The 26,695-nt window shown below is 42.1% G+C and overlaps 1 protein-coding gene across 2 annotated transcripts; it reads right to left on the bottom strand.

The window, feature by feature from the left end:
* Positions 1-3,398: 3,398 nt before the first annotated feature.
* On the bottom strand, positions 3,399-17,325 carry SPO11 (SPO11 initiator of meiotic double strand breaks). 2 transcript variants are annotated; one of them, XM_069496153.1, is made up of 13 exons: positions 17,167-17,325; positions 15,036-15,149; positions 13,654-13,742; positions 13,160-13,226; positions 12,444-12,552; positions 12,006-12,092; positions 11,394-11,430; positions 10,951-11,060; positions 8,494-8,593; positions 8,164-8,201; positions 6,892-6,968; positions 4,561-4,672; positions 3,399-4,060 (listed from the first exon to the last, which is right to left on the bottom strand). In XM_069496153.1, exons 1-13 carry the CDS (start codon positions 17,295-17,297, stop codon positions 3,941-3,943), a joined length of 1,191 nt encoding a protein of 396 aa, XP_069352254.1. In that variant the 5' UTR covers positions 17,298-17,325; the 3' UTR covers positions 3,399-3,940. The 2 variants fall into 2 exon arrangements, with proteins under 2 accessions (XP_069352254.1, XP_069352255.1); XM_069496154.1 differs by lacking the exon at positions 15,036-15,149.
* Between the last annotated feature and the right edge of the window lie 9,370 nt (positions 17,326-26,695).

Below are 26,695 nucleotides of genomic sequence, written 5' to 3'. Positions count from 1 at the left end.
GAAGGATCTAGATCAGGCATTTAGAATTATGGGGAGCTTTTTAAAAACTCTGATGTCTGGACTGCACCCTCAGAGATTCTGATTTAGTAGGTCTAGGATGGAATGGAGAGAATTAATACTTTTTTAAAAGCTCTCCAGATGATTCTAAAATGCAGCCAAGATTGAGAACCTCTAGTCTAGATGATATAATAACTAGCACTATCCTGTGATAGTTCATCACAAAGCAAGATCAATAAAATTTGTATACACGGGTGATTATTGAGCCATACAGTATGAGTGAAAAATAATTTAAAAATAGAAAATAATTAAAATTAAATTTGGTAGTGAATATCAAACTAGTAAACTTTTTTGCCATTTTTACACAGGATATTTATGAATGTTTACAGTTTATATTTCCATTTCTAGGTGAATAGAAACTGAACATGCTTATAATTAATTAATTTTCATTTAAAGTGATATTTAGTTTTGCAATGTTAATTGAAAAGTTCTAATATGGGGGTTTAAAGTCTTGTAAATAGCTTGGTTGCAAAGCACACATAAAGCATAGCTTTGCAGTGAATCAGGGCATCCAAAGCTGATGACCAAAGCAGATTTCTGTCAAGAAGTACGCAGTATCACACAGAAATCCTCACTGCTTTCCCCAAACTCTTTTGTTGTGTCTCAGACTCTTCCATCCCATTCCTTTAAAAAATGACTCAAAAATATTTTAAAGAAATTTCCACCCAAAATAGTGGATTTGAGAGAACAGTGAGCTTCTGCCAGCAGAGTGTGACCTTGGCTTGTTTTTACAGGATCATTTTCTTGGTGAATAGGAGTTCATTTAGCAAACAGAAATGTTTCTCAATAGTTCATTACAAAAACATTCCACAGAAAATATTTTAATGTACATGTACATGAAGGTTAGTTTTGAAAGCATCTGTTGTTTTCAGCAGCACTGAACAGATATCGACATCAAACTAGCAGTTCAACAGAGATACTGAGTAAGGAAGTCACACTAGAAATCCTGGCAGGTTTTACCTGTTTTTGTAGCACGTGCACTGTTTTGTTTTTTTCATGAAATCATAACTTCTGAAATCATTTAACATCACCAATGATAACAGTTAAATTTCCTGGAAATTTCGGGTTATTACAAGCAGCTTTTATTTTATAAGGGTCGTTATGAACCCTTAAGGAAAAACTGAGTCTCTGAACACATTTTTATTGTACTAGTTTTTATTGATTTTAATTATAAACAGATTCCAATCTAATGTTCTTTGCCTGATTAAAATTATGGAAATATTCAAATTAGATAACTAGATGATGGTAGATGGGATGACTGTCAGCAGTCGCCATCTTAAATAGCTATTTTACAGTAATCCTTTTTAGAAACATATCATAAGAACTATAATTCTAGATGGTTCCCAAATATCAACTAGCATTAATTTTTCATCTTCATCTAGTAAAGATAGGTAGTAAAGTCAAACTATAGTGTATTTTGCTCTCCTTCCATTTTCATTTCCGAAGTAACTGACAATTATTTTAAGTAAATTTCCAATAATAAACTTGAAATGATTTAATTATCCAAATTGGATATATCTCCAAGCCTTTTTAAAATTTATTTTTTAATTTGAATGACTGTTGTAGATTTGTCATTCCCTCCCATTTTGGTAGTATATCCTAATCCACATGTGTTCGATAATCCACATATTTTTAAGTTAGTAATTTCCTCCTTTACAAAACTTGTCAAAGTTCAGTGACATTATTACATATTAAGAAGTATGGCATAAATTAAAAAAAAACTTTTGTGATTCATAAAAAGGTTTTTTAGAATTTTTGATAGTTTCACAAGTCAGTCAAATTAACAGCATACCAAAATGTTCTCAAAATTAAATGTTTGGTTTCAATAATACCAGGGAATACAACATACTTGTTAATGTCACAGGCATGGCATCGGGGGTCTTGATTTGACACTGGCCAAAAATAAGATTGGTAGATCTTTCCCTAGCACTGTGCATATCAGACCACATGTGAAGCATGTTACATGCACCAGTGTAATGCATGTACCCAGACTCTGGATTTCAGTTCCAGCTCCACTGCTTATTAGTTATGGGACTTCGGAAAGTTACTTAACCTCCCTGAACCTTTGTTTCCTCATCTGTAAAATGTGGATGGTAAAAAGAGTACCTGGCTCATAGGGTTTCTGTGAAGACAAAATGACATATTGTTTACAAAGCACCTAGAAAAACACCCGGCACAAAATAAATGCCATTATATAAGTACTTTCCTTTATTATCATATTGCCTTATTTAATCCTTACTACAACCTCTTGAGAAGGGCCAGCCCAAGCTGTGCAGTCCACAGGACCCCAGGCTAAGGGCCCGTGCTCGATTTAATTCTCTGCTGCTGTTGTCTTGAAATTCTTAATAACTTTTGAACAAGGAACCTTGCATTTACATTTTGCACTAGGACCCGCATATTCTTGAGGTAGATAATTATTATTGTCCCCTAGTATTATTATTGTGGCTTTGGACAAGTAACATCCTCAGTGTTCTCACCTGTAAACTATGGTATAATTGCTGAGTAAGAACAAGGTTCTCGGGATTATTAAGTGAGATACTGTATGAGCAGTGATTGACATGTGTAAGTTCTCAGAAATGGTATCTCATTATTGTTTTTTTTTTTTTTTTTTTTTTGAGACAGAGTCTCACTCTGTTGCCCAGGCTAGAGTGAGTGCCGTGGCGTCAGCCTAGCTCACAGCAACCTCAAACTCCTGAACTCAAGGGATCCTCCTGTCTCAGCCTCCCGAGTAGCTGGGACTACAGGCATGCGCCACCATGCCCGGCTAATTTTTTTTTCTATATATATTTTTAGCTGTCCATATAATTTCTTTCTATTTTTAGTAGAGATGGGGTCTCGCTCTTGCTCAGGCTGGTCTCGAACGCCTGAGCTCAAATGATCCGCCCACCTCGGCCTCCCAGAGTGCTAGGATTACAGGCGTGAGCCACCGCGCCCGGCCCTGGTATCTCATTATTGTTATTACCATTTATCTTTATAAAATAACTACCCTAACATTTCTGTACTTCTATAAATTCATATTCTTGCTTAAAACTCTCAATGCAGTTAAAAGTTTACTGAAAGTACAGAATAAAGTCATAAAACTATTCTCTGGCAAAATTAAGGTACGTTTGTGGAGGGGGAAAGATCACATCTTTATTATTAGAGAAGTGCCTTATTAAAATTTGAGGCTTCTATAAACCTTAAAACTGAAGAAGTTCTTCATTTTATAGACCTGGAGTAGAGAAGAATTCAAATGCTTGAATATGAGTGGTAACCCATAAGACCTTGGAGAGCCTTTTCAAATAAGTAATATTATCAATAAAGAGGACACACAATACAAAATAAAACAACACACTGAAGACTACATCAACCCAAGTATTTATTCATAATAAATTTTACTAATTTAACAAATGAATTAGTAGGGTTAATTCCCTACACTAAAACCCCTACACTTTGAAGGCAAAGGAAATGTAAGAAGGAAATACTGGACACTATAATTCATTAGCAACATCTCAAATTTAGATGATTATTATTATTGTTACTAATAAGATTCTTCATGCTTTAACACTAGTTATATTGTAGAAGGTAAATAAAATATTTTTGTAGACTTTGATGACATGTATAAAATATTATTTTTTCAAATAAAATTTAAAGGCCAAAGTAACATATATCCTCTTATAATTTACTTTAGAACTTAGGCTAGAAATCAGTCTCTACAGAGGATAAAATAAACCTTTCTAAAGAAAATTGGAGCATAGCATTTGTTTTGAAAAAAATTTAATTAATGAAAAATTATTTTACTTTTACAGAGTTAAGAATATATGTTCTTTCCACAACAGTATTTACCAACTAAAACAAAACTAATGAAAAGCCTCTGGCAATCACAAATTCTTCTGATTTATTTTTATATCCACCCTCCAAATCTTAATTTGTTAGGTAAGTATACTCTGGAAAGATAATCTGATGATAGGAAGGTCAAAGCTTGAATTTCTGCCTTCATTTTAGAATCTGCCATTATTTCCATCTGTCAATAAAAGTAAAATATAGTCATACCAAGCTCTTTGCGGCTGTTCTATCATTTCAACAAACTAGTAAATCTACATTTGTTTTATTCTCTAAAACCGCAGGCCTTTACGGTCACCTGGAATATTCTAGAGCTGCTACAGCTAAAAATATCAGGCTTGAGAATACGCAGTATGGATGCCTTCAATAACTAGGAAAGGTCTGAGATCTTTGTAATGATTTATTTTTCTTCTTCTTCTTTTTTTTTAGTCCCCAAAATGTAATACAGCCATCGACAGTAGGTATCTAACTGTGAAGAGGGTAAAAACAGACCAGCTCCATTCATCTGATCTCATCTATTAACATTCATATGATTGAATTTCAACAACTATTTACTGCCAAACAACACTAATGTTAGTTTTTGGTTATATAAAATTTCAAGAAGGATATTTTCAAAATACTATGTGAATAAGTGAAAGACAAATAGTCAACACTTAAATTTTAAAAAGAAACATCTTATACTTCTTTTCTCCAAAATGGTTGGCAGGTAACATAAGGTCTCTTCAGGATACTGTCAAGTTTCATTTGGTCCCGTTTTGTTAGTGGAATCAAACTATCTTTAGGTATATTTAACCTGGAAAAAATAGAGGAAAAAAATCAGTAAAAACAAAGTGTTCGTATAACATGAATATCACATACATTTTGCCTGTATTTATTGTACTATTTCAAGAAACTCAGAAATAACAGATAAAATTAGTACAGGTCTACCTCTTAAATCCAGCATTTGGGGAAGTGTCATGTCCTAGACCAGAAAGTTTTCAAGTGGAAGTTTGTGTTTCCACAGAACATAAGATTCTGTTCTACGTCTTTATTTTTATTCAGGTCACACTGGTGATAATGATGACAGGAAGGCAGATGTTAGTTATTAAGCAAACACCAATAGCACTAACATCATGTGTGTCGACACCAAGGTAGCTAAATGGCGGTACAGTTAAGCCATTTAGCTTTGTATGGTTTGAGCAGTGAACTCCAATACACATGGCCAGCAACTGAGATTGAGGGACTTTAGATAACACTGAGTACTTAATATTTGTAATTAATTAAAGATTCTGGGCCGTGGAAGTTAGTCTATCTCTTTTCTCTCTCTCTCTCTCTCTCTCAAACTCTCACACATACCTATCTAGTTTTAAATTTGAAAAAAGTAGTATATAACTTTACTGTGATATGTGTTTCAAAAATAGAACATGAGAGGTCCAGGATTTATGGTGTGTTCTACTTTTTGATGTCACAAATCCTAGATTCCCCACAAGAGCTCCAGTTTCAAATAGTCTTTTCAACGTCCCCATAATTATGACCATTTGCCAGGGGCAGCTCCTGCACAGGGGCGACAATTTGATTGAAAGGGAAGCCTAGAGGATTTACCTTGAAGTCAGGCTTGTGTAGCTACTACACTGTTTTTCTTTTGGTAGTATATTTATTTGGAGTGGATTTTGAGAGCACTGGTGGAATTTATGAGATGCAGCTAGAGTTTCTCCAAACCCTCCACCTTAATAATTATCAGATAATTTGTTCTGAATTTGTGTTTAAAATGGTCTTCAAACAAATAGATCACCCCCAAGGGATTTTGACCATGGTACATATACTAAATTGAACAAAACTTTAATTCATGGGAGTATAAATACTCAAAAGTCAAAAATGAGATGTTTCCTCTTGTGCCCTCATTTTGTAAGAAGTAGCTGATCACCCTAAACCTGTTCACATACCACATTTAGGAAGCAAGCACCTGTTATCAAGAATTGCTCACTGCTTAAAGAAATTCAATAAACATGATGAAGTCATTCTTACTGGACAATTAAAACAATAAGAAGACATTTTAAAATATCACATTAGCACAGATAAGTATTAATGCCCTATGCTGAGGGACAGGTGAACTCTTACTCTCCAGGAAAAGCAAAATAATTAACCTACCCAGAGGGCAGTCAAAGCCTTGAAAACGTGTTCACGCTTTGACCCACGAATTCTTCTGGGAATTCAGCCTAAGGGACTAATTAAAGATGCAGGTAGAGATTTAGTTACAAGAGGGCCAATCTTGTAACTATCTATCAGAGCAGAGATTTGGAAACCACCTAAATGTCTGGCTATGAGGGATTGGCTGAATAAACATTGGCATATCCAGAATCTTAACTCAGTAATAGAAGACATTGAAAGGAGGAATATTTATTGACATGGAAAAGTGATCACATTGTGTTGTGTAAAAAGAAGAGGATTACAAAGCAACATTAGAGTATGATGGCATTTTTGTGAAGAAGTTATGGCCATGCACAAAACAGCTACAAAAGTAAAGCTGCTCATCTGTAGATGATTTTTATCTTGTTACTTAATGATATTTTTTATATAATGAACATATACATTAATAATAGACTTGTCAAATTTGAGTTTCCTAAACTTTAATAATCTTAAAATGATATTTTTGAAGTTAAAATTTAAAATGTATGATAAAATTGATTCATATGGCAAATGATGTCAATGCTACAATTTAATTGGATTCAATTAAAATAGTAAAAAATACTGTTTTTTAAGTATAAAAAATTTATAAAATGCTTTAACCATAAGAGGAAAACAAAAACATTTTTAAGCTAACTGAAAGTTCAATTAACCAAATTCATGTGTTAAGTATTTTAGTAGTTGAAACAGAAACATTAATGAATTTAATTCATAATTATATAATCCTGAGTCATAGTGAACAATATAAATAAAAAACATTAAGAGCTTTCCCTTGTATTGACTTTTTAGACTTGACATGTAACAATGAATCATCACTTTAAATATTCTAGTTTTGTTATACCATCTAACCTTTTAAGATCAGAAGGGAGGAGACCAAGCCATCTAATAGCTGGAACTGTGAGATTATGAGCTTCAAAAGACATGGACTAAAATAAAGAACAAAAGTATATTAAGTGAAGCTAAATTGCTGAAAACTAGTATATTTGTTTTTGCAGTCAAATTTTTTATTTATTAAAGAAAACAGGGCCAGGCATGGTGGCTTATGCCTATCATCCTAGCACTTTTGGAGGCTGAGGTGGGAGGATTGTTTGAGGCCAGGAGTTCTGAGCAAGAGTGAGACCCCATCTCTACAAAAAATTTAAAAATTAGCTGGGCATGGTGGCATGCGCCTGTAGTCCCAAGCTACTCAGGAGGCTGAGGCAGGACCACTTGAACCAGGAGTTTGAGGCTGCAGTGAGCTGTGATGAAACACCACTGCATTCCAGCCCAGGTGATAGAGTGAGACCCTGTTTCCAAATAAAATAAAACAAAAACAAAAAATCTAAAGCTGGCTTCACATGCCCAAAGCCCACAGAAGTAAGAAAATCACTGGGAGCTACAATAAACTGGGAGCTGGGTTTTAGTGAAGGTGTTAAAACTTCTCTGTAGTATTTCTCTATTAATTTTCTATAAAGCAAAACTAAAAATTAACCTCTTCAGCCTGCATTTATTATTGTTTGTGATTCCATATCTTACACCTGCTCCACTATCCTTTCTATCTGCTACGACCTTTATCGTGCATCAGAATCACCTGGACCCCCTCCACCCCCCAGCCCAGTGATGCTGGTTCAGTAGGTCTGGATGGGGACTGAGATTTGCATTTCTAACCAGTCTCCAGGTGATGCTGACACTGCTGACCCAGGGCCACGCTTTGAAAACTACTGATACATGGTAATTGCAGACCCTAGTGGAATTTGGTGTTTTCATTTCTCTTTATGGTGGGAGAAAAGGGACTGGTAAAGTCAGAATTCAAAGCTATATATAATATTTAGAGTAAAAAAATATTTAGAGCATATTTGGCGATCAGTGTTGTTGTTACTTCAACAGGCCAGGAGAGTGCAGGATAATAAATAGCCTCTTGCCCACAGCTACTCCCACTGCCATCTGTGGTTGCACTGGCCATGCTGGAAGCTGGAATCACAGCCACTGAAACACAGATTGGTCCTGGAATAGGATACTAGGCTCTTTGGTACCTTTTGGGAACTCTCAGCCTACTTGGTGGTGATAAATAAATGCAGAAATCACCCCCAATGAATATAAAATATCTAAATATTGGAAAAAGGAAAACTTTTCTATGCTTACCATTGATCCATACTTATAGATGCACATTATTTCTATGCCTGTTAAAAGAAAGTTAATTACAAAATTCATCCTATTGTATATTACAAGTTAGATAATCTGTACTCTTAAATTTTATCTAACATATGCAATTTTAATTTTGTGGACATTTGCAGTATTAAACTGGTTCTCAGTTTAATATGGCAAAAAAAAAAACCACTATAAATTGCCTCAAATGATTATAGCCCTAATTTTAATCTCATCATTTTCTTTTAAAATGTTTTATGAAAGTGTTCTGAGAATTGAAGGCACAACTGCAAATACTATTGTTCTGAATAACCCAGTGATAAACACCGTGTGGATCAGCATCTACGAGAGTGAACACTGGGATGTGGAACGTATCCCAGAGCTTCTTGACCAGAAGTCTTGTGTTCAGATCAGGAACTCCCTTTCCCTAAAAGCAAGATGAAAATTAGGCATTTTAATTCCAGTAGAATGAAATGAATACAACTACATCCTTATTTTATTAAAAATTTAAAAGATACATCCCCCTACCTTGAATTTCAAGTGGTGAAAGACTATGGTGTTGACTGTGAAAAAATGTATAATATATACAACAAGGTGAAGGACTAGGAATTATCCCAGTCCTATAAAATGAGCCTAAGGAAATATTTCAGCAGAAACAGAAATAACAAAAATTCTATATGCTTAAATATGCTTACTACAGAGTTACTTAAAATGGCAAAAACTAATATAAATAGCCAAAATATCTAACAACAGGAACATGGAGAGGTGGCATAGCACAGGGGTGATATGCACCAGCTGCAAGGCCGGATACCCTGGGCCGGCATCTCGGCTCTGCCACTTCTTAGCGGCAGGAACTTAAATGAGTAAGGAAACTACTCTGTGGTTTGGGGCTCTGTAACCCCCTGTAAGGTTATTATGGAAATTAAATTACTTAATAATCATAACACACGTAGAAGACTACCTGCTTAAATTTAGGCTTTAATAAATTCTAAATGGTGGAATAATGAATTCATTAAAACAATAATTACAAAGGAAGGTAATTTAAAGTGTTACAATGATGTTAACAGAAAAGCAGCAAACCAAGTGACACATGGAGCAGAGGAAGAAAGCAGCGTACACATTGAAAGTAAGAATGGGCTTTGGTTGGTGTGGATGCGGAGAGATAGGAACACTCCTACACTGCTGGTGGGACTGCAAACTAGTACAACCTCTATGGAAAGTAATATAGAGATACCTCAAAGAGCTAAAAGTAGAACTATCATTTGATCCAGCAATCCCATTACTGGGCATCTACCAAAGGAAAAAAAGACATTCTATAAAAAAGACATCTGCACTCAAATGTTTATAGCAGCACAATTCACAATTGCAAAGATGTGGGAACAACCCAAGTGCCCATCAATACATGAGTGGATTAATAAAATGTAGTATATGTATACCATGGAGTTCTACTCAGCCACAAAAACCAGTGGTGAACTAGCATCTCTTGTATTATCCTGGATAGAGCTGGAGCCCATTCTACTAAGTGAAGTATCACAAGAATGGGAAAACGAGCACCGCATGACTCACCATCAAATTGGTATAATCGATGAACACTTATGTGCACATATAGTAGTAACATTCATCGGGTGTTGGGCAGGTGAAGGGGGAGGTGGGGAAGGGGATATTCACACCTAGTGGGTGTGGTGCACACTGTCTGGGAGATGGACATGCTTGTTGCTCTGACTCACGTGGGGCAAAGGCAACATGTGTAACCTAAACATTTGTATCCCCATAATATCCTGAAATAAAAAACAAAAAAAAAGAATGGGCTTTGGATCAGACAGCTCTGAGTTTGAATTTCCTCTCTGCCCATCATCAGTGGTGTGATCTTGGGCAAATTGCTTAGTCTCTTTAGGCTGTGGATTTATCTATAAAATCAGGATAAATATGCCTGCCACATAGAGTTATGACATAGCAACACGGAGCTCAATTCTCTGAATCGCAGTCTTGGATTTCATCAGCCATGGGATTGTGGTGAACCATTTACCTGCATCCCAGTACCCTGTTATTAAAGTGGGGATGACAACAGCACCTACCTCACTAGGCTGTTGAGTGTCTTCAGAAGTTGGTGTGTGATAAATAGCAGTAAGTGTGAACTCTTATTATGTGAAGTGCTTAGCAGGGTTCCTGGCTCATCATGAGCACTTAGTGTATTTTAATGTTTTCCTCTGGGAAATGACAACTAGGAGGCATCCAGAAAGTTTAATGTAGAAATACCAGGCACTAACAAAAGTTTTTGAATTGGAGGGGAGGGAAATGACGAGGATTAGTGTGGCAGCTTATCAATTATTAATAGGTGGAATGAGAGATAACTGGAGTCGGCAGCCTCTCTGGAGACTATCGGGGGTCGTCTTGCTGTAAGGATGAAAGGGGAGTGATTACGGGGAAAGGACTGAAACAAAGGACAGTCCCAAGGCCAATTCAAAAGGACTTGGTGACCGTGGGAAGTAAGGAGTGAGTCAAAATGACTCTGATGTGTGGGCCTCACTGCAGTATGACCATTGATAACTATAGAACAAGTGACAGGAACACTCAGGAAGAAAGATTTTGAGTGTGGTTTTAGAAATATGATCTTGAGGTGATAGATTTGAGGATGTTTAAATAAACACCTTGGAAATTCCTGTTCTATGATCCAAATGATGCAAATATTGAAAGCAGGATGTTGTACAGATAATGCTATAAGCCTCTTACCAACCACCATGGTGTACGTTAGCTTTGGAATTGTAGGAAAGGTAGATGATATACCGTAACCATGATGCATGGAGACATTTTATTGCAAAAGTTGTCATCTAGGAGCCGCTGAAATGTTGCATCTTTTTCTACAATTAATACAAATTTTGCATCTGTAATTAAATCTGTGAAGTTAAGGCTGATGAATTGAAGGCAAGAGCATTTCAATTTAATCACCAACTAAATTACAGTGCCATATAGATCAATTCAAAAGCAGCTATAGATATAATATTTTCATTTTTACCGTCAAATATATAAACATATCTATATTCAGGTGTCTGTCTCTCCCACTAGATAGTGAGCTCCTAAAGGAGTCCTAAAGAAGGGACCATGTTGTGTTCTTTGCGACTGCTATAGGGTCTAACTTGTTTGTTATGCATTATGAACGTTTGGTTTGTCAAAGGAATGAATGAATGAACACTCCATAAGTTTAAATAGTTTTCCCACTTAAAGGATACTCCGAATTCCTTGAATATTAGAAGGCACAGCAACGGCCTAAGTTTTAAAAGAAGACAGTTTTTATTTCAAATAAATGCAAGTATACCCACATTTTATAACTTTTCACAATGTTTTCATTTTTCTTTGACTATACCAGTCATTAGAGACTTATTCCCCAGTAAGAAAGTAGTAGGAAACAGATTTACCCCTCAATAAGAAAACAGACACATGACCCACAGCAATTCTCCCAGCAGGAGTACTGGCTTAGGACTGTGGGCTCTCTACTACCAAAGCCCACCAAATAGTTTACTATTAAATGTATTACTTTCAGAACCATAAACCTTCATGAAGGTTACTCAATAACCATGCTAAAATGGTCAAGCCACACTCTACCTGAAAATAATAGTACATTTTTAAAAGGAATGTGTATGTTTATTTCAATATGACATTTGACAATTAGCATATTTTGAAACTATGTAATGTACAACCCTGTAAAGCATACACCTAGTCTTCTTTCAGTTTTATTTTAAAATCTTAAGTTCTGAACTACATAAAGAAACAAGAAATAAAACACATTTCAAAATCAAAGGAACGGAAAGGGAGTAAAGTGTGAAAACATTAATGATGCTTACTGTTGCACCACCAGTACAGTTCACTTTGGTGCCGTCTTCCTCAATGTATCTTAAATTGCCAGCAATTAAGCCTTTTGATGTAGATAACTAGAAAAAATAATAGACATACTGGAAACCTTTTTCACTAATACGTTTTATGCTGCTAAGTCACTCTTTGTGTTCACCTGCTAAATTATTTGTATATTAGCTCAGATTGGAATTTAGGAGATGAAGGAGAAGATATGTAAGGGTATTTAGGATGTAAAAGTATTCGTTAGTTTTCATATGTTCTGGTCCATTCATCCAAAGGAATATATTGAGAACAGATTATTTAAATTTATAGTGAGACAAAATACAGTATCAAATAATGTCAAAAGAAGGCAAAGGTTATATTTATTTTTATTATAATTTTATACATTTTGTTTTAAAATAAAATATTTTGTACTAAGTACTACTTACTATATGCAGACTTCTTCTTGGCACTTTTAACATACAAGAAATGTCACTGATAATATTGTCCACAATAGTCTGGTTACCAAAGAGTTGGCTGTCAGTGTAATATATGTCTCTATGAAAATTTAAAAAAATATACTTTTAGTTAACCATATTCTCTTTAAATATGACAAGTACTGGAGTGCTATTTGAAGAAAGCTTTAACTGAATGAAAACACAACCTACACAAAAAGTAATGTATTATCCATAGTTTAGGCTTACATAACTTTTCAAAGCATATAATAAAAGTTAATCCAACTAAATCTCATATTACATTTTAAAGAGTAATTTATGGCCGGGCGCGGTGGCTCATGCCTATAATCCTAGCACTTTGGAAGGCCAAGGTGGGAGGACTGCTTGAGTTCAGGAGTTCGAGACCAGCCTGAGCAAGAGCGAGACCCCATCTCTACTAAAAATAGAAAGAAATTAGCTGGACAACTAAAAATATAGTAGAAAAAATGAGCCGGGCATGGTGGCACATGCCTGTAGTCCCAGCTACTTGGGAGGCTGAGGCAAAAGGATCGCTTAAGCCCAGGAGTTTGAGGTTGCTGTGAGCTAGGCTGACGCTATGGCATTCTAGTCTGGGCAACAGAGCGAGACTCTGTCTTAAAAAAATAAAAATAAAAAAAATAAAAAAAGAGAACAAAAAAAATAAAGAGTAATTTACTAGAACAATTATTTACCTTTTGGTTGCGTAAGTGTTGCTCTGTACTAATTTATAAATCATTGACAATATTTTCAGAATTAGAGCTGGAAAATAAGATGCAGAAAACAAGTTACTCATCATTTCTCCTACTAACTCAGAAGACACTACTACCAAGGATTTTAACTTACTTTCAGTTACTTTCCATGATATTTAAAAAATTTTCTTTCCAAAATAGAAGGGTTAAGTACAGAAAAATTGCCTGAAGAATCAGATAAAGTTAGTTGCTCTATGGACAGCAAAACTGAGAGGATAATTTTCCACTGAATCACATACCTTGAAAAATACATTTATTTTGAAATGATAATCTACTTCCATGGTTACTGACAATGAAAAATTCTAGACTTTTTTTGCAAGTACAAGGGTGATATACTGAAGAACAAGTAAAATTGTTTAACTACAAACAAATAAAATCTAGAAGATAACCAAATATATTTATTCTTTATGACTAAAAGCTAAGAAAGATTAATTTACCAAATTTTTGAACTGATTTTGGTGAATCACTTTTGATTTTTCTTGTGGTACAATGAGATACCATCTGAAGACCCACAGAATCTTCAAACCTGTGATTTTGTTTAAAGCAAGAGAATAAAGTGGATATGACTTAACTTCTGTCTGACAATATACACCTAGGTCTTCTGCACATCATTTAAATCCCACATTTCTTCTGAATGTAAGCATAAAAGCTTTAGGATCACCTGGTTTGTAAGCTTAGATCATTCCAGATTGCAACTAGGTAATTAGGTTTGTGACATACAGAGGCACTAAGATAAAGTATTTAAAATAAATGAGTTAACTATCTTTGATTAGGGAGTGAGTGAGTGTGTGTGTATAGGTGTACTTCTTTCCTGGGAAGATATTTTTAGTCTATGTAAAATGTTCTCAAATATGTCACAATTTTTAGCATTTTACTCATTTTTAAAATTTACTCATTTAATAGTAAGTTTTGAAATATTTTATTTTTGATTTGCCTGCAGAGTTACATTACATAAAATAACAATTTATATTAGGTTGTTAAATTGAACTACCTAGCCTCTCCAAAAGGTGGCAGAAGACACCAGGCAAGGATGCCAGGTGTCAGCTGCTTAGAAGCTAGATGAAACCCATCTTTCCAAATATGATGCAAAGTATGAATCAAAGTATACAGTTAATATTAATTATATTGATCATAAAATAATAATGACTAAGGAGCCTCAAAATTCCTTTTATTTTGTTTCTGCACCTCTTACAAAGTATGAGACCATTTTTGCAGTATTTTTCATTATTTAGCAGAGAAGATTTTACAAGTTAAAAAAAAAAAACTACATAACTACGTTCAAGAACTTTGATAAAGCTGTTTGTTGATTTCTCCTTGGACAAATGACTTAGCAGGGGTAGAAAATCTTCCAGGAAAATCTTCCAGGAAAAAGAGCCTTGTAAACGTGCTTGATGTTCAGGATACTTTTATTTCCGTCTGGGTATCAGGATTAGTTACATTAAATACTTCCCCTGAGAAAGTGTTTGCTTTTGCAGTATAGATGAGAATTGCACCCATCCTATCTCCCCCTCTAAGTGCTAGAAAGCTCAGATTGAAGCTTGGTGTCTATTTTTAGCAAGATTATAAGACTTTATCACATGCATTTTGAATTGTAACCTCTTTTGAAGCTACAATTTTTTGTTACTAGCATTATTTTTCCTTTGCCTTATCTTTCACACCGACTTCTAGTTTACATATTCTGTATAGTATATATTTTGTAACTTCCTAAATCCTTTATTGGCAGGGTAAAGGCAATAAAAAGAATGAAATATTACTAGAACTCTAAATTCAAATAATGACATAGATAATGTATTTAAAAATAAAAACGCAAAATGCCCACTTTATATTTTCCCAGCTTGATCTGTCGTCTATTGTGAATGCAGGTGCTTCATTTCTGGCCAAGCTTGTAATTATGTCTTGGATAATATTTTCTATAGATGCAAGAACCTCAGAACTAAAACAATAAACACACTATGATTCAATCTTAATAATAAATTATGACTTTATAATATATAAGATTTCCCCAGATGATACTAACATCACTTTTTGTTCCATTGGTTGTTTTTTAAGAGTAGGTAACCCACATCAACAGTGATCTCTCCCACTGAATTTTGCCATCAGTACTGCAATAAAACAACTGCATTTACAGTGGTTACTTAAAAAGAAATTTCATTTACTTGTAATTTTTTTTCTTTTTCCTCTCCTGTGCTCTGAGATGCATGTATTAATAATTTTATTTCTCAAACAATTACCATTTGAATTAAGATCTCCCTTTTACATTAACGACTAGATCAGGGGTGGGGAACCTTCGGCCTTAAAGCCACACGTGGCCTTCTAAGTCCTTAAGTGCAGCCTTTAAATTTGTTCCATAAAATTTGGATTCAGTTAAAGGCTACACTTAAGCACCTAGAAGGGCACCTGTGGCCTTAAGGCTGCAGGTTCCCCACCCCTGGACTAGATAATATACTCCACCCCTGAAGTAGATATACTATATTTTTATCTACTCTTCATATTAACCTACTTTAATCTAGCTGTACTTAAATACATACTTGTTAGCCTGAAATACTACTTATAGATGTTTTAATTGAAAACAATATAATCGTTTATTTCCCAAAAGTGGAATGCAAAAATATTTCAAAAAGAAACACCACTTCTCGTAGCACTTTACCCTAGTTGATCTCGTGCCTTAAAATCAGCCCTTTTGAAATTTAGTGTTACAAAAAGGAAAAAGTTTAATCACTACCATAAAAAGAATAAATCATGAGTTCTGCACCGAATAGTTGACTTGGCAACTACTGCACCACTCTACAGCAAAATACGAAGACTGAGCCCAGTTTTCTGTCAGCTGACTTTTAATTTCACAAGCCATCAGCTTCAAAAAATGTTGTTATAAATACCATTAGCATATTGTCTAGGAAGAGAAACCAAATTGAATCTAGAAAATGGGCAAAATGTTGAGGGCTTTAATTTCCACAGAAACTGCAGAGCTTTTACTGAAAATTTATGTCATCAGAAAATGGACTTTAAAACATTTAATACTTTCTAATACTGAGGGCAAAAACTGACCCAAATATCTCATGTTTTTTTCCCAAATGGAAGAAAACAAGGTTTAGGCCCCTACTGTGACCAACTTTGGACTCATCAGACAATCCACGTCCAGCGGGAACCGGACTCCCAGCCTTGCCCTCCCTTGCCCTCCTAAGTTCTCTCCCAATCCAAGTCCTTTTGTAAAAACTTGTTTGCTTTTGCGTTTTTCGGATTTTTTAGTCGTTGGACTTCAAAATACAAGAAATTCACTAAGGCTGGAAAAACCTTGCCAACAAATCAGACAAGCAGCTCAAGGAAGCAAAACAGCGGAGCATTCTGAGTAAAAGTGGCCGGAATCATGTTTTCTGTAGTTAATTCCAACCTGGGTAGCTGGAGAATTTCTGTAATTGATTTTAAATAAATCATTTAAAATATATACATTCACTCCACTTCCAAGTCAAGAAAAACGTCTTATCATGAACCCTTTAAAACGCGTTGACGTCTCATTCATGGTGAGAAAACCGTTAGCTGACCCAGGGTTACAGCATTCAGGCTCTCACGTTCCTCCCTTGTCAAAGAAAATCCTAAAAGCTTTTTAAGTTAAAATTTTATCTGAAAAAAATTAAAATACAAAGCCAAACTGTACCCAAAACTCCCTGACCTGTAAGGATCTTAGGAAACCTTCACACCCAGATACAGGGATGCTCCTGGAACATTCTAGGAGAACATTCTAGAAGACACGGAGGCACCTGTCAACAGAAAGGTGCCGGGGGAGAACTAAGGAAGGGCTTTCTCGGGCTGCCCGCCACCGGCCCCTCCTCCGGCCTCTACACCAGCGAGGCCCCCGGGCGACAAGGGGCGCCCCCGCATTCCTCCAAAGAGTAGCTGCCTCGCGCCAGCGGCCCCTTCCCGGGCTTCCTCAGCCTTGGCCCGAGCTCTTGTACCTAGAAGCCAGGCGGGTCCCCCCACCGGGGGGCTCCCCGCCAGCTCGCCTCAGCTCGGCCAGCAAGGAAGCCCTGTGCCGGTCCAAAACCTCGAAGAACGAGGCCTCCGGCCCCATGGGTGCAAACGCCATGAGGTCAAAGGCAGCAAAAAGCTCCAGAGGCCGCGGGGTGCCTCCCACCCCGCGCTCCCAAGCAGCGCTGCGCGCGCTTTCCCGCGCTTTCTGACTGAGCCGGCGCGTGCGCACACCGCGCCCCTGGGACGCGGGGCGGGGGAGGGCTGGACGGACGCGTGCGTATAGCACGCCCCTTGGGTGGAGTGCGCAAGCGCAGGGCTCTCTCAGGTGTGGTCCCACCTGGGAGGCCGGGTGAGGGGCGCCCAGAGCTCTGCTGGCAGATGGCAGGGCCCAACGGGGCTGAGCTGTGAGACATTTTTGTGGCCTGCTTGGGATGTTGGACCTAGATTTCCTTGAGATGATTTTATTATTTTTAGGGGGCGCTATTTAGCGAAAATAGTATCAGCGATCTCTCTCTTTCTTTTCTTTCTTTCTTCACAGGGTCTCGCTCTGTGGCCCAGGCTGATCGTATCTCACTGCAGCCTCGAACTCCTGGGCTCAAGTGCTCCTGCCTCCTCGCCTCCCAGGGTGCTGGAAATACAGACGTGCGTCACCGCGCCCTGCCCGATTTTCCGTTATAACAAATATAATAATTATGAAGATCAACTATGTCAGATACAGGTCTAGGCACTGGGTTCAGCTATGATCCAGGCAAACACAATTAATTCCTGCCCTTATTAATGTTTATGTAGTAGCTGAGGGCTCACAAAGCCCTTTTTACTCAGCCTCTCCTAATTCCTTTGACATCCCAGGGAGTTCCTAATTTTGTAGGACCCGAGAAAGGTCCACACAGGTCAGGCAAGCCTGGGTTATAAACCCAGCTCTCCCACTCTGTAGGGCAGATCTAGAAAATTAAAATACAGGAACAGCCAGTTAAATTTCAATTTCAGATAAGCAACAAATACTTTTTTTCTTTTTTTTAAAGGATCACTACATCCTGTGTACTATTTGGGATGCAGTTTTGCTATAAAGCTATTTCGTAGCTGGGTGTGGTGGCGCATGCCTGTAGTCCCAGCTATGTGGGAGGATTGCTTGTGTCCAGGAGTTGGAGGCTGCAGTGCACTGGGGTTATTGTGCCTACGAATAGCCACTGTACTGCACCACGGGCAACACAGCGAGACCCTGTCTCAAAAAGCAAACAAACAAACAAACAAACAAAAAACCCCAGGTATTTCATGGTTTATATGAAATTCAAACTTAACTGGGCATCCTGTATTTTATCTAGCAACACTACCATTTCCTCACACCCTCCCCTTGCAGACTGGGTGAGCCATGACTTTGTCCCACTTGCTCCAAGCCTTCCAGAGCAGAAGACAGGAATTCTGAAGCCCTAGGAAAGGAGTCCTGACTCTGGGGACAAGGTCCTTGGGAGAGGACAGTGAGGTGAGACCCTGGAGCAAGGTGCCTCTGAGGGGCTCTGGGTGCCTGGACCTGCATGGATGTGGTGCTGGGGGTCTTGGCCCCAGGAGAGCCACCTGACCACAGGGCCACCCCAGAAATCTTGGTTCTTTCAGTTCCTGGTTATTTGATCCTTTTGAAACTAAAACTAGTTTCCCATCATAAACAATGGACCTCCTCTGTTCAAGGTGGCCCCTCGGAGTCCCCTTGCTCCAAGGTCTCGCTCTACTGTCCTCTCCCAAAGACCTCATCCCCAGAGTCAGGACTCCTTTCCTAGGGCCACGCCTCCTAAATTTGCCCTTGGAGTTCTGAAGATGGCTGTCAGCTGACCCTCCTGCCAAACAGGTCAGGCTCCTCTGGGAGGCCTGGGGCGAATCACCCAGGCTGCCCAGACTCAATCCCTAACACCTACAACCCTGCCTCCCTCTCATCCCCCCCCCCCCCCCCCCCCCCCCGCTCCCGTGCTCTTCTCCCTCTTCTCCCCTTCACAGCCGGGCTTCTTTCCTGCTTCACAAAAAGAGAGAATCTTGGACCAATTGAGGCGCAGGGTATGGAAGCTGGAATCAGACATCACAGACGTCCGACCCTCAGGCATCTCAGCTGTGTGACCTGGGCAGATTACTTAACCTCTCTGAGACTCAGTTTCCTTTTCTGTGAAATGGGGATAACAAGTCCTATTCATGAGGAGTTTTAAATAAGTCATGCACAGTGCCTGGCCCCTAGGCAGTACTCATTAACACTGACCACTGTTGCTAATTTTTACCTTTTCTCCCCAGTACATAGCCCAAGTCTGTCATCCATGCCCATAGCCATTGGTGACCTTGAGCACTAAACAGCCAGCCATCTCCTTCAAAGTCTCTGTGAAGTCCTCTGCAGAGTCTGTTAGCTGATGGCTTACTTCCTCAAATGAGGCCCACCCCAATGAAATGCCTCCCTTCCCCTCCCAGTTTTAAGAATATAAATACCACCATCGGCAAGGTTCAAAGGCGAGGACCAGCTAATGACTACCCCTAATGGGCCCTTGGTCTAAGGCAGGTTGCAGCTTGCTCTGCAGGGAATGGCGCTTCCCTTAGGTGAGGCTGCAACAGTCATGCCTTGCAAGGAGCGGTGCGTGTCAGCCTCAGGAGTAAGGAGCTCGTGGGAGCCGCGCTGTCTGTCTTACGGACTCCAGGCTCAGCACTCTTAAGGCAGAAAAGAAACACAGGCAACGCGTGGACATTGCTAGAGGACATTGTCAGTCCCATAACTGAGCTCAGCCTGTGAATGAATTGCCCACCCTAAACCAGCATTGGGAATGCGATTGGGTTGTGATGTGTACTACTGGAGCTGCTTCTTTTCACAGAGAACTCTTCAAACATCCTATTTGTGTAAAATGCTTAACACCACATGACACCGAGGTCACACCCCAGCCTGTGTCCTTGTATAACTGGGGATTCCCTTGGAATGACAAAGGAGTCCGGTCTAAGGCCTAAGGATGTCACAGAATACAGGTTTGTGACCTGGGTACAGGCTCGGAGCCAGTCCTTCTGGAAGGAGAGGGACCTGAATGGTGGAAATGAAGCACACTGTCTGCATCTGACCTTCTCTTAACAGTGTGATGCACAGCACAGCCCTTCGTGCTTGTCTCCTCTCCCGGACTAAGCTGCAAACTCCTTGAGGGCAGGGTGGGCTCCTGGGCTCTGTGTGCTCGCCGGCTACGAGTGCTCTGGTACCTCCCTTGTTTCCTCACTGCTAAGTGGGGATCTTGATGGTTCACAGGGCTTCCGTAAGGTTAGCTGCCTTTGCCCCGTGTCCGGCAGGGTGTCTTTCTAAGTGTGTTACATGCATTGCCTCATTTAATCTGACAACATCCCAGTGAAACCAGTGATCCTATTATCCCCATTTTACAGATGTGGAAACTGACACAGAGGGAGCCTGAGGCACTTGCCTAAGCTGACAGATCCACCAAGTGCAGGGGCCAGAAGTAAACCCAAGCAGTTGGCCACTAGAGCCCAGCTTTCTGACCTCAAGCCCTGCTGCTCCCTGATTCAGGGCGACAACAGATGTGGAAGAAGTAGCTCAGCGTCTACGCCCAGCCATCCGCACACTGTCGCCATCTGATCATTATTTATGTCCTCTGCAGTACTCAGCTCATATCATGGGACATCCAATGACTAATATGTAGTGAATGGATTAGTGCCATTGCTCCTCAAGTGCTGAGTTCCTGTAAGGCACAGGGCACTCCGTATTCTGGACACCAGGAAGCAAGCAGCAAAAAGGTTTGCAAGGCCTCGGTCCTCCTGGAGCTCGAGCTGCAGGCAGCAAATGAGAGTCAGATGGTGACATGAAGAAAAATACGGCAACCCAAAGGGACAGACACAGCAAGGAGCTGAAAGGGGAATGACTTCCAGTTTGTTTGAAACGTCTTACTTTTTAAAACAGGAGGGGCAGTGAGAAAAGTCCCAAAGGGAATATATTTGTGACTTTGTCACACTTTGGTCAAACTAAATACCACCATCTAGCAGTGAAAATTGTAATAGGGATTTTGAAAGGGCAATAGAAAGAGAAGGCTGATCAGGCTGCCGTGGGGAGTAGAATCTTTACAGCACACCCTCTGGCTTCCAAGCCCAGGGCTCAGTGTGAGGACAGGGGCCAGGCCCCAGCAGGCACTGTCCACGTGCCCCTCACCAGCAGCTTAAATGGCCCGGGAAGGGGCCTCTTGAATCTGCATTTTGCCTTCTTTGGTGTGAGTAGCAAAAAGATCAATACAACCTAAGATAGAAAGTTCAAGAGGGTCACAGTGGAGGTGTTGTCCCCCGAGTAGTAACAGCAGCTGGACACAGAGTGAAAAGCTAATTGACAGGCGAATTTACAAGCACGTGGCAATGTGACAATGGGGACAGCTTTCCTTGTTGCATATTATGCAAAAGAGGGTGGGTATTTTAGAGTTGCAGATAAATGGATAAGAAGAAAAAGAAAACAGATGTGTGTGCAATTATCTCTCAGTACTGAGTCACGCGGCGCACGAGCCTGTGTCCTGCGGGGGCTGTGACCCGCACAGGCTGATAGCTTTGGCTGGTGGCCTCAGCTGCTGCCTCCCGGCTTCTTTCCCTTCTTAGAAGACTCCTAAGAGCTCGGTGGTGTCTTCGTTACTGTCCAGCTCTAGCGCTCCAGAGGGAATGGGCTGTGCGGTGTCCGGGTTGAAGTTGGCCAAGGAAATCTACAGAGAGAGCCAGGGGTAGAATTTAAAAGCAGAAACAGCAGTTTCCTACCCAGGGTTTCCCCACAGTCTGTGGAATTTTGTTAAGATGGTCAGGGAAGCCCACCAGGGGACCTCTCCCCCAAATCAGGTGCCTCACGCTCCCCTTCATGGGCTGATTGGTTGAAAAGACCCGCAAAAAGGACAGGGGCCGTCACGCCATTTGCTGTCCCAGCGATTGCTGTCTCACAAGCTGACCCGGAGAGTGCCTCAGAAGAAGAGGGAAAATGTCAAACATGAGAAGGGAGGCCAAATTTATCAAAAATCACAGTTCCCCCAATAAAGTTGGATTTGGTGTGCAACTAACAGGCCCCTCTTCATACGCCCAACCCTGGAGACTGACACGTCAGCTGCTGAGTGACACATCACGTTTGTCTTTTGCCTCCAGCAGCTGAGTCCGTGGCTTCCTGGGCCACCCCAAAAGAAACCCTCCCGACAACAACATTCTCCTTCTCTCAGGGGCACTGGGGCTGGGGTGCTGGCTCTTCCCTGCCTGGGCAGCCCAGGAACAACCAGAACACAGAGCAGGCCTGGGCTGTCCGGGAACCAGAGGGAGGCTGCACCCTGCGGGGTCTGCAGACGGCACGCAAGTGCCTCCCCCGGCTCCGGTCCCTGCAGAGACACTCTGCCAGGGCAAGGATAAGCTCTGCAGTTTCGCAGACAGGTCTGGGTTCAAGTCCTGGCTCTGCTACTTTCTTGCTGCAGACTCTGGCAAGTTCCTTAACCTCTCTGAGCCTCAGTTTCCTGGTAAAATGAAGATGATAACAGTTCCGATCTCCAGCAACGTTTGCAAGGACTAGGTGGGATGACGCCAGAGCCTGGCACGCGGTAAGTGCCCCCGAGCGCCTCCAGTTCACTGGCAGCTTTGCTGCAGTCGCAGTGTTGAGGGGCTGCCCTGTTCCAGCGACCGCGTGGCTGACGTTTTTCAAGCTCTGAGAGGCACTAGAGACTGTGCTGAGTGCTTCATAAACATCGTTACCCCAGGGCCTCAGCTTCCCCGGACGACTAGAGCACACCCCGAGAAGTGCTGTCACTGCCTTAGTTTGCTCCTCTGCCCAGCAGGGAGTCCAGCAATACCTGTGCGTGAGATAAACAGCGCGTGTACCTCCTTTAACACAGTGTCTGTGCCCAATCATTGGTGATACTTTTATTATTTTCTGCCGTGGTTACTCTGTCCTCTGAAAATGATCACCAGGCCTTGTCCCCACTGCTGTGCTTGGACACAGTGACCCTGCCCTCCTCCTCATAAGTAGCTGGCCCATCATGGCCCCTCAGAGGTCAAGAGGTTGGTTCTGCCCACTTACTCGATGCGTGACCTCCGGCAAATGTCTCAACCTCTCTGAGCCTCAGTTTCCTTACCTGGAAAATAGGGGTCAGATAGACCTACATCACCCACACGGTTGAGACAAGGATCAAATGAGTAAATACATTAATAGCACTCAGCACAGTGCCGGGCACACGGGAAGCATTCTCAGATCGTAGCTACTCATATTACTATTGATCCATTCATCTAAAATTCGAGTGCGTGTTGTATGCCAGGAAGGGTTCTCAATGTTGTAGGCACAGTGAGCAGAGCCAGACAGAGCCCTGCCTCAGGGGGGCTGTATTCTTGGGGGAATTGAGGCACTGAACCGTCAGGAGGGGAGCCGTGAGGAAGGGCATTAGAGCCGGGCGCCGCTGTGCGATTAGCCTGACTAAGGAAGGGGCAGCGTAGAGCTGTTCACCGATGTTTTCGGCTCTCCTTCCAGACACCTGCGACTTGCTTTGGCCAACAAAATATGAAAGGGAGTAAATGGCCACTGTGTGGTTTCCCATACTCCCGTCCCCTGGCCCCCAGCTCTGTGCCCACGAAAGCACAGGCAGAGCTGGGGTCTCTGCGTGACCATCATGGCCCGCTGGCAGTGGCGCTGGGGGGGTAGTGTGTGTGGGAACAAACCTTTGGTGTGTCCAGACATGGCAAATGTGGGGTTGTTAGTTACTGCAGCATAACTGAGCCTGCCACAAAAGTCCTATGTTTTAAGGGGGCATTTGAGTAGAAACCCACAGGAAGTGCGTCCCCTTCCCCCAGGATTATGTATGAGAAGAGTGTCACAGGCAGAGGGAACAGCAGATGCAAAGGCCCTGAGGCACGAGTGCACCTGGTGTGTTTGAGGACCAGCAAGTGGGCCCGTGTGGCCAGAGCCCAAGCAGAAGGAGGTGTCAAGAGAGTGTGTCGGGGAGGAGGGGGCCTGATAATGTCCTTGTGGGCCATTGCAAGGCCAGTCAGAGTGGCTGTTGGTATTTGGGAAGGGGCTTCTCCAAGCCAACCAGCCCGTCTCCTCCCAAACCTGTTTCCAACGCAGCCTTTTAAAAATAACAAGGAGAAGATGCAACGGTTGGTGCCCAGCCCACCCTACACGGGCTGGCACGTCCTGGGCAACCCTCCCCAAGCCCCGGTGGCCCACAGCTCTGGGGCCTCCTCCTTGCTGGCTGGGGGAGCTCAGCTGGCTTCGTGTTTGGCGGCAGGTCCTCGTTTGCTCGGGGCTTGGACAGACTTTGCAAGCAGCATCCGTCTGTTTACGAAGACGACGCTGCTGCATGTGCCTCCCGGGGCCGCTCCGTTTGTCCCGGCATCTGCTCAGCCGCCTTTCTCTATTTATTTCTCCAGTAAACACCGGGGCAAAGGCAGGGTTCTGTCGTATTTCCACAGCCCCCGCTGCCTGTGCCAAGACCTAATGGGATGCAGAGATAACTAGGGTGATCTGAGCGGGACGGGGCGGGAGGCTCTGGAATCTCCAGGCAGAAGCCATGTCTCTGCTGTGGCACCCACGGCACCCACGGCACCCACAGGCATGGGCCGAGCTGGCCACTCTAGGAGATGTCTGCCACTTTGGCCACCAGCATCCGTTCCCTCTCTTGCTGCACACAGCCCCTCAGTGGCCCTGCAAAGGACCATGCTCCACTTCCTCAGTCCAGGGGGGTTTAGGGGGGCCTAAAGTCCCCTGCCCGCCTTGCCTACAGGAACGGGTATGTGGCCCAGGCCCAGTCACTAAATTTATTCTGCCCCCCAGCCTTTGTGATTGGTTTCACAGTGGTCATGTGATCCAGCTGGGCCAAGGCCATCTCCAAGAATTTTAGGGTAACTGTTGAGGGAAAAGCGGAGCCTCTTTTCTTGAATTGCCACATGGCAGGATGTAGGCTCAGGGCCGCTGGGGATCCTGCCTGAGAAAGATGACACGCAGAAGAGGGACGGAAACACAGAGATCTCTGAGAATAATATGCAAGCTCCTTGATCCAACTTGGCCTGAAGTCCCTGGATTGGGGGCTTAAGTAGTTTGTGCTGGCCTCCTGTCCCTTGCAATCCACAGGGCCCTGACTCATTCGCATACTCACATCAGGTGATGAATGGACAGATGTCAGGAACTGGGCTGTGGTGGAGCAAAAACTGGGCAGCTGGAAGGCGGGAGAAGGCGCGTGAGCAGGGGCCAAGGCAGCCTGAGCGCTGCGTGTGCCCAGCGGCTTCCTGCTTCCCCCGGCACGAACACCAACGTCCTGGCTGCACAGCCTTAGTATCCCGGGGCCTCATCTCCTCTCTCCCCTGTTACACACTTGTGCTGGTCACGTGACTTCCATATCTGTTTTCTATGCTATGGAACAAATTGTCCCAAATTTAGCAGCTTAAAAACAACAACTGTTTGTTAGCTCACAGTTCTGCAGACCCAGCAGGGCGTGGGGGGCTCAGGCTGAAGTCACGGGCGTTGCCGGCTGTGTTCTCACCTGGAGCTCTGGTTCTCTCCCGAGCTGGTTCCTGCAACCGGCAGAATTCGGGTCCACATGATGCCCGGCTGTGCTCCCCATTTCCTGGGTGGCTTTCAGTGGGGGGACAGCTCTTAGCGTCTGGAGAGGCCACCTGCCTTCCTCGTCTAATGGCTCCCTCCGTCCTCCGGCAGAAAGGGCCCCCACATCCTTCTCCTGCTTCTGACCCCTGACTGTCCTCCTGCCACCAGCCAGAGGGGACACTGTGCTCTTCAAGGGCCCCCGATCGGAGCAGGCCCGCCAGGTCAGCTTTGCATCCTGAAGTCCACTGATGTGGCACTTTCGTTACAACTGCAAACCGTCCGCAGCAGCACCAAGCCTCACGACTGGTTGATCAACCAGAGAATGAGAATCTAGGGGCCCAGCTTCAGAGCGCTGCCTACTCAGCCGCACTGTCGTTCCTCAAACACCCCAACCACGCTCGCCCGTGAGGCCTTGCACGTGCTGTCCCCTCTGCCTCGAAAGCGCTGCCTGCAGGTAGCCGTGAGGCTGTCTCCCTCCCTTTGTCCAGGTCTCTGTGCAAACCTCCCTTCCTCGAGAAGCCTTCCTTGACCTCCAAACACAAACCTCCCCCGCCCCCGAGCTGCTCTCATTCCCTTCCTAGAGCTTATGTGGTTTTCCAGACCTCTTTGGTCCCCGCACTGGGCCGTAAGCCCTGGGAACAGGGACTTCATTTTGTTCACAGAGCCTGGCACAGAGTAGATGCTCAAGAACTATTTGTTGCATGAAAGAAGGAACATAGTTCTTAAATTGCTTGACCGTCTCAAATAGTCACCCAGAGATCTTCCTCGTGTTTGTTTGTCAGCCTCCAGCTCTGTGGGAGGCAGAGGGAAGCTCAGCGTGAGGGCCCGGCTGTTGGAGCCAGACCGCCTGGCTCTGTGCGTTACGGGCTGCCCCCTGAGCCCTCAAAGCCTGTTTCTTCTTCTGCAAAAGGGGGACATTACTAGTACTTACCTCAAAAGGCGTTTTCAAGTGCTAAATAAAA

Source organism: Eulemur rufifrons, chromosome 20 (assembly GCF_041146395.1).
Source record: "Eulemur rufifrons isolate Redbay chromosome 20, OSU_ERuf_1, whole genome shotgun sequence".
Classification (NCBI taxonomy): domain Eukaryota; kingdom Metazoa; phylum Chordata; class Mammalia; order Primates; family Lemuridae; genus Eulemur; species Eulemur rufifrons.
This window is presented reverse-complemented; position numbering and strand designations above follow the sequence as displayed.